Source organism: Mercenaria mercenaria, chromosome 11 (assembly GCF_021730395.1).
Source record: "Mercenaria mercenaria strain notata chromosome 11, MADL_Memer_1, whole genome shotgun sequence".
Classification (NCBI taxonomy): domain Eukaryota; kingdom Metazoa; phylum Mollusca; class Bivalvia; order Venerida; family Veneridae; genus Mercenaria; species Mercenaria mercenaria.
Genome location: NC_069371.1, coordinates 56,161,769 through 56,172,664, shown reverse-complemented (window position 1 = coordinate 56,172,664; position 10,896 = coordinate 56,161,769). Strand labels below are relative to the sequence as shown.

Sequence of the window (10,896 nt, the reverse complement as noted above, 5' to 3'; positions counted from 1 at the left end):
ATAAAAAACTGCAGTATTTCTGTTATTTAGTTATTTGATTTCGCGGCGTTAAAGTCAACATAAAAGATAATAATTTTGATATTATATTTACTTTTATTTAGATGTTTGTGTGTGTAGCTTCTATATCCTCGTGTCACAGGCGTTGTGCTGTCGATATATGTTATTATACCGGAGCCAAGGAAGAAACACTGTTGAGTCAAACAGTACACTAGGAATAGAATATCAATTTCACGCGGTTCGCAGTATAGCGTGAAATATTTGTCTTAAGCATACCGTACTGGATACAAGGTAGTGATATATTGGTCGGTCTTTTTGCACGATTTTCTCGTGGTTGAGTATATATGTTGTAAAAGTGTATTAGATTGTCATTCTACCAAGCGACTTCACACAAAGCTAGATTTGTTCAACGTGCTTTTATATGCTTTTCGACCACGTGTGCAGCCATGGATCAGGATAGGCAACTAAATGAACAGCAAAATGAGCTTCTCACTAGAATGGAAATGCTTATAACCAACAAACTTCAAGCCTTTGAGCAATCACAGAAGGAATTCTCATAGGCACATATTTCTCGTCTCCAGGAGAGTTTGGGACAGGCAGACAGTTACACGTTTCGCAAGAAAGGAAATGAAGAACAAAGCAAGGTGAACGTCAAAGTCTTAGAAAAGCTGTGAACAGCTGATAGTTTTCTTCAAGAGACCGCAAGGGAGAACCCGAGCGAGGCCGTTTCTTCTGCGCAGCAAAAAGTTTCAGAAGGTATGGACTTGTTAATTCATCGTCAAAAACTGATAAAACTCAGATTCTAGTGATTCTGGGTGGAGAGTTGTTCAAGAATACGAAGCTCACCCACTTGCCGAAAATGAAGAAGACGAGAAAAAGATCTTCAGGGCTCAGTTAAAAGCGGACCGGAAGTTAAAGCAAAAGAGACGTTCTAGGGATTTTCGCTTCTCTCTATATACACGCAATACCTTACCGACCAGAGAAGGTACACCAACGCTACAGAATAGAACCAGCAGCGCAAGGATGAAACCAGTCATCACAGGGTCGCAAACCAGGGACCTGTTTCCGTTGCGGTCGAGCTGGGCACTGGAGAGCCGACTGCAGGGCGATGTTGAGCGATGGTGGTGTGGGGAATAGAGATACGCTGAATGCGCAACAGTCAAATACATAGATAAATAGCTCATATTATTCATTTTTCGGAACAAATAACGAAAAATCTGAAATTATTACGCCAGTTGGCAGAATACATAGATGTTTAAATCACTGGAAAGAAGCTGGGGCTAATCAGTATATTTTAGAGGTCGTAAGTGAAGGCTATAAATTACCATTCAGAAATATTCCTAATTCTGTATTTTTGAAAAACAACAAATCGGCTAGGGATAATGCTTCGTTTGTTCAAACAGAAATTCGAAATTTACTTTCGAAAGGCTGTATTTCTGAAGTTAAAGATAAACCATACATTGTAAATCCTTTGACGGTTGCTTATGAAAAATCTGGTAAGCCACGTCTAGGTTTAGACTGCAGACAAATAAATCCTGATCTTTTCAAGTACAAATGCCGTTTCGAAGATCAGTCGGTAGCAAAAACTATATTTGGGAAGGGAGATTATCTATTCTCATTTCATATTAGAAGCGCCTACCATCACATTATGATATTTCCAGAGCATAGAAAGTTTTTAGGTTTTTCATGGGAATCGGACGACACGGTAGTTAATTACGTGTTTAATGTCCTTCCATTTGGCATTTCTACAGCAGGGTACATATTTACAAAACTTCTGAGAACTGTAGTCTCAAAATGGAGATCTCTTGGTCATAGAATTGTGTTGTTCTTGGACGACGGTATGGGTGGTGATAACACCTTTTCGAAAACGTTGGACATGTCGGTTTTTGTACATAAAGATTTGATGAATTTTGGTTTCATCATGGCAGAAGATAAATGTAACTGGTTGCCTTGTCAAAGCATTGTCTGGTTAGGTTATCTTTGGGATACCTTAAACGGTATTCTCATGGTCACAGATAAACGCGCCTCAAAAACAGAATGTCTTTTGAAGAAATTCATTGATAGCGTAAGTCGGGGAAAAACCGTTTTCCACGTGCGAAGCGTTGCAAGTTTAGTTGGTCAACTGATCTCCATGCAATCGTTTGTGGGACAGATTGTAAGGTTAAGGTCAAGGTCACTGTATGATTGCATAGTTAGTCGTGCCAGCTGGGACGCACCAGTCATGCTCAGTTCTCGAGCTTACGATGAGATTATTTTTTGGAATGGTAATCTAAGAGCTCTAAATAAGGGAAAACTTAAGGAGACATATTTATGTTCAGTAGATGAAGATATTATTCAGAGTACCGTATTTTGTGACGCCAGTGGAGCCGGATTTGCAGGGTTCATTGAGGGTGATGAGGGAAGTCAAGTAATTGGTCGTTGGTCTGAAATCGAAAGTGGTTTGAGTTCCACCTGGAGAGAGCTCGAGACAGTTCACAGGGTTTTGAACACATCGGTGAAAAGCCTGGAAGGGCACAACGTGGGTTTGAACACAGACAATAAGAATGTTATATCTATTTTAAAAATAGGTAGTAAAAAGCAATATTTGCAGGATATCGCAGTTGACGTGCACACAATTTGAGGTAAGACAATGCTTGAAAATGTGCATGCTTATTATGTTTTTCCACCAGGTAAATTAACCAGGCGTGGCAGGGGACAAAATGGCATATTTGATGGTAGAAAACTACATTTTGGTTTTATTACTGTAAGATTTATTCAGTGGTATGTTTTTCTATTTGTGCAGGCCTGAAGCTGAAGAGCGGTACAGAAGATGAAATACAGAGGAGTGGTTTACGACATGAAAGTTTCGATGAACTGTCTTCCAAAATGTCATCTTTCCTAGTGAATTCTAAAAGTAAAAACACTGTTTCTAAGTATTTTTTCTATTTTAAAAAGTGGGAAGAGTTCATTTCTTCCAAAGGTGGTTCAGCGCTTCCGGCTCAGCCTATTCATATTGCATTTAATAGACAAACAATCACCAAGTTCTATGATTTCGAACACTGTTTATGGCATAAAATGGGCGCATTCGTTGAGAAACCTTGAGGATCCGACCAGCAATTTGTTTGTGCTAAATTTACTTGAAGCTGCAAAAAGAACACTTTCCAAACCTAAATCTAAAAAGGATCCGATCTCTACAGACGATCTTGTTTCTTTATGTGTAAAGTACACGCATTCATCCGATGTTCTCGTTCTGCGTGACTTATCTATGATTCTTATAGCATTTGCAGGATTTTTAAATTGAGCAATGTGCATTGTATTGATATAGAATTTTTCGATACATATTTTTCTGTTCATATCAGGAAAAGCAGGACCGACCAATATCGTTGCGGTGATACTATCGTTATATCAAAAGGTGTGTCCGAAGCTTGTCCGTATATGATTTAAAACGTTATTTTATGGTCGCTGGTTTGTCCGTCGAAAACGATGTTTTTCTGTTCAGGCCATGTTACAGATCCAAAGGCAAGTGTCATCTCATTAATAAGAATAAACCACTGAGTTACACTCGCGCTAGAGAGTGTTTAGTTTCTAGACTTAAAGAAGTTATTGGGGATTCGAACACTGGCCTCCATTCTCTACGCGCAGGAGGTGCAACTATAGCTGCGAACGCGGGTGTTAACGACTGATGTTGGAAAAGACACGGGCGATGGAAAGGAGAAAATAGTAAAGATGGCTATGTTGCCGATTCTCTTGAGAGCAGGTTACAGGTGTCTAAATCTTCGGCATTGTAGATCTTAAATTTTAGCATGCCAGTTAGCTCTTTTTGTTTTTTCTAAACCGCTCGTCTGGTATTGTATTTGATGTTGACTTGTTATTTCATAAGGGTAGATAAGACGGGCAGCCTGAAAGCACTGTCGAACCATTTGGTGGACTGCATGAGAGACTTTGCTAAATCTAAATATACACTCGGAGTGGCAGGGTGGCATGACCTCGGTAGAGTTCTTTCACCTTAGACTGGTGAAAGTAAATGGAAACTTTAGTAGCAGGGTAAGCAAAACACTATTAAGTAAAACTTTTGATCTATTTAAATATACGTAATTACGTACTTGAATTATGGCTGAATTATAAAGTACGTGTCTTATAAAGGTTACCGCCTGACCTATTTCGGGTTAGATCCAACAAATTTATGAGGGAAAAAGTAACTGCTGCATAGTGTTGATTAGAAAAAATCAAGAGAAATAATGGTCAAATAGAGTTGAATATAGCTTATATTGCCATCTTTGAAAGTAAATTATCCGGAAAATGTGGTATCATTAAAGAAATGAATGCTTGCATGTGGCTATTCAGTAATTAGATACAATATTCAATGTACCATTTTATGGGCAAATCTTATTTCATAAAATATTTGGTGGCCCTCAACACACATTGTGCATTTCGGTATGGCATATTGTATACACAATCATCAGCATAATTTAAGCAATCATCGCAAAATCCTTTATCATGATGTTGAGAATTCGTTGAGCATCTTGGCCTCGGATTTTCGGCAGCTGGATTTGCTAGCACAATTTGCAATTTTGCATTCTCCTTCCATTGGCTTTAGTACATGTGTGCTTATCATAAATTTAGAGCTTCAGCATCATAGCGTTGCCTATTTTGTTTCCATGCAATTTGGCTAGAAATCTATCATTTCATGCTTCATTTCATGATACTTCTATCTCATACAATATGCCATGATATTTCATTAATTTTCTGTAATGATATTATAATAATAAAAGTCACGGCCTTATCCCATTCAATCAGCATTTGTTATTTATTGTCAATAGTCAGAAGCGACAGACTGTTCTTACTGATATATGGTTAAAATCTAGGTCAGTTCTCGTCATGGTTAAAACAACATGTCTCTCAGAGTGCGGGCGAGTCTGTCGCTTCTTATATTCATGTCCTACTGATAAAAATAAATGGGACCCAGTCTGTGCAACCGGTTTAGATATTATATTTTCTTCTACTATATTTGAATTTCATCACAGATCACTAGATATAGAACAAAGATAAGCGGAAGGAAAAGATAAAACAGGAACATTGGGAAAACATTTATTTAGTAATTGTTGGTGACAGTTAAACACTGGGGTTTATATAGATCCGCTAGTTGTAGTTATTCCAAGTCCGCCACAAATCATATGCTGATCTCCTGGTTTGGGCACCTCGTGGAAATAATGTGCCAGATTCTGCAGCCTGAAATTAAAATGACTTAAGAAAGCAACTTTTCCATTAATATATATACAATCCATATAGATAACACGATTGTAAGCTGTCACTATTTGAAAGTTGTTTTACACTTTAAAATACAACGCAAATGAAGGTCATATCAATTAACATGTAGTCTTTAACACTGGTTAAATATGCATTATTGTGATCATACCACTATAAAACAAATAGCTGTATTACATAATAATATATTAAAGAAATAGATAAAGCGAAGAACTAACTCCAGAAATATAATGCAAAAATACATTAGGAAGAATCTGTGTGAAAAAATGAAAGACTAAAATAATATTTTAGCATTCATGCCATGAGGCCAGGCTGTATTCAATGTATGAATCCAACGAGTCTCTTTCAAGAGCCTAAACCAGTCATTTTTTACCAAGTCGATTGCCATTTCAAACGTTAGTATATAGAGATATTACTATAAAAGTACCAGGAATAAAATAGACACGTTGCATGTGCACGTTTAAAATAGTTTCAAAGCTATGAGATATTAGCTTTTACTCTTAAAGTGTTATACACTCTAACGTCATCTCCTACCTCCCCGCCCAACTCTCTCTTCATACAACAGTGAAGTATTGTCTGAATGAAAACTTACCCATGGCAAACTAGTGGGCAACCGTAATTGAGGACATTTGTATCACTTTTAAGCAAGACGCCACATTCATTCTCACACGCCTTTTCAGTTGAATTGCTTCCCACTACGTCAAGTAAAACCTGCACGTCACATTTCAGCGTGTCAAGATCAACTGCAGGAATGCAAATCTTAAAAGTTATAACTGTATGATTCTCAAAGTGAAATTTTGATAACTCGGGTGTAACCTTATAAATTCCTTACAATTTGTAACGCAAGTACAATTATCCGACGAATTCCGTGGTATGATTCTTAGACCATGGAAAACAGCTGTTAGTTATTGTTTCAGAATGTTGTCCTTTAAAAGTGTTTTAAATATTCGAACTAGAACTTATTTATCTTACAATTTGTGGTCCTTTTGCAGCATGGAGTCCATTGAATAAAAAGCTGCATTTTAGAATTCGGCTAAAGCTTTACGTACTAGGGTGTTTGTAGGTTGTTGTTCATACCATTCATTACCTGTCATGACGAGACCTTCATGTTTACAGCAATAATTTTGCTCCGTTGTTTTCTATGTTACAAAAGGATCTTTTATGATTTATTTCCATTTTTATACAACATATAGATAATATAATTGGCCCATGCGGATAAAGTCAAGTGTCTGTGTTACAGGCTATTGACTTGAAATCTAAATAGGTGTTGATTATCAAAGTGTACGCAAGGAGAGACAATCCCCATAACTATATTTTAATTTGACAGAATTATGCCCCTTTAATTGTAACTTAGGGATTTTGGTTAAAGTTTCTGAAAAGTTACATATTATTGTCACTAGTGAGGCTTTTGACTTGAAGCTTAAACACCAGGAGAAACAACCTCCATAACTATATTTGAATTTTGGTAGAATTATGTCTCTTTTTAACTCTAATTCAGAGTCAGGCACTGAGAAAGGTCAAGCGTGCTGTATTACGGGCAGCTCTTGTTTGCATTGGTGGTTTCCGAGTGGTGGATCCCAGGTGCATTGAAGCATGTGGTGTCACAGCTAATATAGTCTCTTATAGCTCTACTTATAGAGCGGCTATGTACTTAGTTTTAATTATGTATAATTGAATTTGTAAACTTACATGTTTTCATATAGATAAGACTCAAATAAAGAATAAAACAATACATGCATGCACAACACAACACAATCACAACATAGTACATACATACACACAACTTGAGTACACACACGCACACACACAAGCACACACACACACAAATAAGCACCACTTGAAATGAACACAACACAAAATACAACACAATACACTTGCAATAGCTTTACTGTGATTTTAATAGTGTAATGTACTAGTTTTAGATAGTCTCTTGTAATTCTATATAGAATGGCCATTTACTTGTATGATGTGTGTGATTTTTATTGTTTGTATATGTGTATAAAATGTAAATGGATGAGACTCAAATAAATAAATAAATATATAAAGTTATAAAAGTTGTTATACGTACAGAGACTATCAACCTGAAAATTCCCGAAGATAAATCGTTTTGTATCTGAAAGAAATCGGAGAAAGACACTGAGTACATTTATTATTTTAGTAATGTTTTTCTTTCTTTTTAAACTAAAGAAAAGATTTCGTTGAAATAATTCAAATCTAAATTTGTTTCATAAATAACAAAAACTACATTCATTCGATTACAACAAACTGCACCATTGCTTATTTATATTACCTGTGGTGGCAGCAAGTGCCACGGGTAGAAGGAGGAAGACCAGTATTTACATTAAATGTAGGGACAGCAAGTGCCACGGGTAGAAGGAGGAAGACCAGTATTTACATTACCTGTAGGGACAGCAAGTGCCACGGGTAGAAGGAGGCAGACCAGTATTTACATTAAATGTAGGGACAGCAAGTGCCACGTGTAGAAGGAGGAAGACCAGTATTTACATTAAATGTAGGGACAGCAAGTGCCACGGGTACAAGGAGGAAGACCAGTATTTACATTAAATGTAGGGACAGCAAGTGCCACGGGTAGAAGGAGGAAGACCAGTATTTACATTAAATGTAGGGACAGCAAGTGCCACGGGTAAAAGGAGGCAGACCAGTATTAAAAAAACCCCCAGTATTTACATTACATGTAGGGGCAGCGAGTGCCACAGGTAAGAGTCAGACCAGTATTTACATGACCTGTAGGGGCAGCAAGTACCACGGACAGAAGGAGGCAGACTAGTATTTACATTACCTGTAGCGGCAGCAAGTGCCACGGGCAGAAGGATTCAGACCAGCATTTACATTACCTGTAGGGACAGCAAGTGCCACAGGAAGAAGGAAACAGACTAGTATTTACATTACCTGTAGGGACAGCAAGTGCCACTGGCAGAAGGTGGCAGACTAGTATTTACATTACCTGTTGGGGCAGCAAGTGCAACGGGCATAAGGACGCAAACTAGTATTAGTTTAAACATATTTATTTCGTAATGTACATTTATACATGACAACTGACAAGACTACACACAATAGGAAAAGGACTGGAACGGTAGAATTAACTAAAATAGTTCCTCCCCTTACAGATGAATTACATACAATCATGGCAGGCATTGAATATACGACCTTAAATACATTACATTGAAATAAGCTCTTTTATTAAATTTTGAACTTTTAGAAAATGAACAAGAAAATTTGAGATGTGAGATGAGTACGTAAAAATTATCAAGTAATAATCTTAAATTTGCTTTTTAGTATTTACATTACCTGTGAGATCAGCAAGTGCCACGGGCAGAAGGATGCAGACTTGTATTTACCTTACCTGTGGAGACAGCAAGTGCCACGGGTAGAAGAAGGAAGACCAGTATTTATATTACCTGTAGGGGCAACAAGTGCCACGGGCAGAAAGAGGCAGACTACTATTTACATTACCTGTAGAGGCAGCGGGTGCCACGGGTAGAAGGAGGCAGACCAGTATTTCCATTACCTGCAGGGGCAGCGTGTGCCACGGGTAGATGGAGGCAGACTAGTATTTACATTACCTGTAGTTGCAGCAAGTGCGACGGGTAGAAGGAGGCAGACTAGTATTTACATTACCTGTAGGGGCAGCGAGTGCCACAGGAAGAAGAAGGCAGACTAGTATTTACATTGTCTGTAAGGGCAGCAAGTGCCACGGGAAGAAGAAAGAGGACCAGTATTGACATTACCTGTAGGGGCAGCAAGAGCCACGGGCAGAATGAGGCAGACTAGTATTTACATTACCTGTAGGGGCAACAAGTGCCGCTGGTAGAAGGAGGCAGACTAGTATTTACATTACCTGTAGGGGCAACAAGTGCCACTGTTAGAAGGAGGCAGACTAGTATTTACATTACCTGTAGGGACAACAAGTGCCACTGGTAGAAGGAGGCAGACTAGTATTTACATTACCTGTGGGGGCAGCGAGTGCCACGGGAAGAAGAAGGCAGACTAGTATTTACATTGCCTGTGGGTGCAACAAGTGCCATGTGTAGAAGGAGGCAGACTAGTATTTACATTACCTGTAGGGGCAGCGAGTGCCACGGGACGAAGAAGGCAGACTAGTATTTACATTACCTGTAGGGGCAGCGAGTGCCACGGGTAGAAGGAGGCAGACTAGTATTTACATTACCTGTAGGGGCAACAAGTGCCACGGGCAGAAGGAGGCAGACTAGTATTTACATTACCTGTAGGGGCAACAAGTGCCACGGGCAGAAGGAGGCAGACTAGTATTTACATTACCTGTAGGGGCAACAAGTGCCACGGGCAGAAGGAGGCAGACTAGTATTTACATTACCTGCAGGGGCAGCGAGTGCCACGCGTAGAAAGAGGCAGACCAGTATTTACATTACCTGTAGGGGCAGCGAGTGCCACGGGAAGAAGAAGGCAGACTAGTATTTACATTGCCTGTAGAGGCAGCAACTGCCAAGGGCAGAAGAAAGCAGACCAGTATTTACATTACCTGTAGGGGCAGCGAGTGCCACGGGAAGAAGAAGGCAGGCCAGTATTTACATTACATGTAGGGGCAGCGAGTGTCACGGGCAGAAGGAGGCAGACTAGTATTTACATGACCTGTAGGGGCAGCAAGTGCCACGAGCAGAAGGAGGCAGACTAGTATTTACATTGCCTGTAGGGGCAGCAAGTGCCACGGACAGAAGGAGGCAGACTAGTATTTACATTACCTGTAAGGGCAGCAAGTGCCACGGACAGAAGGAGGCAGACTAGTATTAACATTGCCTATAGGGGTAGCGAGTGCTACGGACAGAAGAAGGCAGACTAGTATTTACATTGCCTGTAGAGGCCGCAACTGCCAAGAGGGCAGAAGAAAGCAGACCAGTATTTACATTACCTGTAGGGGCAACAAGTGCCACGGGTAGAAAGAGGCCGACTAGTATTTACATTGCCTATAAGGGTAGTAAGTGCCACGGACAGAAGAAAGCAGACCAGTATTTACATTACCTGTACACATGTAGGGACAGCAAGAGCCATGGGTAGAAGGAGGCAGACTAGTATTTACATTATCTATAGGGGCAACAAGTGCCACGGGTAGAAGGAGGCAGACTAGTATTTACATTACCTGTGGGTGCAACAAGTGCACCGGGTAGAATGAGGCAGATTAGTATTTACATTACCTGTGGGTGCAACAAGTACACCGGGTAGAAGGAGACAGACTAGTATTTACATTACCTGTGGGTGCAACAAGTGCACCGGGTAGAAGGAGGCAGATTAGTATTTACATTACCTGTGGGTGCAACATGTGCACCGGGTAGAAGGAGGCAGACTAGTATTTACATTATCTGTAGGGACAGCAAGTGCCACGGGCAGAAGGATGCAGACTAGTATTTACATTACCTGTAGGGACAGCAAGTGCCACGGGTAGAAGGAGGCAGACTAGTATTAACATTACCTGTGGGGGCAGCAAGTGCCACGGGTAGAAGGATGCAGACTAGTATTTACATTACCTGTGGGGGCAGCAAGTGCCACGGGTAGAAGGAGGCAGACTAGTATTAACATTACCTGTGGGTGCAACAAGTGCACCGGGTAGAAGGAGGCAGATTAGTATTTACATTACCTGTGGGTGCAACATGTGCACCGGGT

At 39.8% G+C, this 10,896-nt stretch overlaps 1 protein-coding gene and 1 long non-coding RNA gene across 3 annotated transcripts; one reads left to right on the top strand and one right to left on the bottom strand.

Annotated features, from left to right (window-relative positions):
* Nucleotides 1-1,645: 1,645 nt before the first annotated feature.
* On the top strand, nucleotides 1,646-2,617 carry LOC128546787 (uncharacterized). The gene has a single exon (XM_053518119.1). The coding sequence runs from the start codon at nucleotides 1,646-1,648 to the stop codon at nucleotides 2,615-2,617; it is 972 nt and encodes a 323-aa protein (XP_053374094.1).
* A 2,435-nt stretch (nucleotides 2,618-5,052) lies between these two features.
* LOC123532996 (uncharacterized) lies at nucleotides 5,053-9,437 on the bottom strand. Of its 2 annotated transcripts, none has more exons than XR_008366055.1 (4): nucleotides 9,376-9,437; nucleotides 7,310-7,354; nucleotides 5,834-5,984; nucleotides 5,053-5,205 (listed from the first exon to the last, which is right to left on the bottom strand). It is a non-coding gene; the product is annotated as an uncharacterized LOC123532996 (long non-coding RNA). The 2 variants fall into 2 exon arrangements; XR_008366054.1 differs by lacking the exon at nucleotides 9,376-9,437 and adding an exon at nucleotides 7,987-8,050.
* Nucleotides 9,438-10,896: the final 1,459 nt, after the last annotated feature.

Bases quoted from the DNA above. Each gene is read 5' to 3' on its own strand.
- LOC128546787 (XM_053518119.1), top strand. From the start codon at position 1,646: ATGATATTTCCAGAGCATAGAAAGTTTTTAGGTTTTTCATGGGAATCG.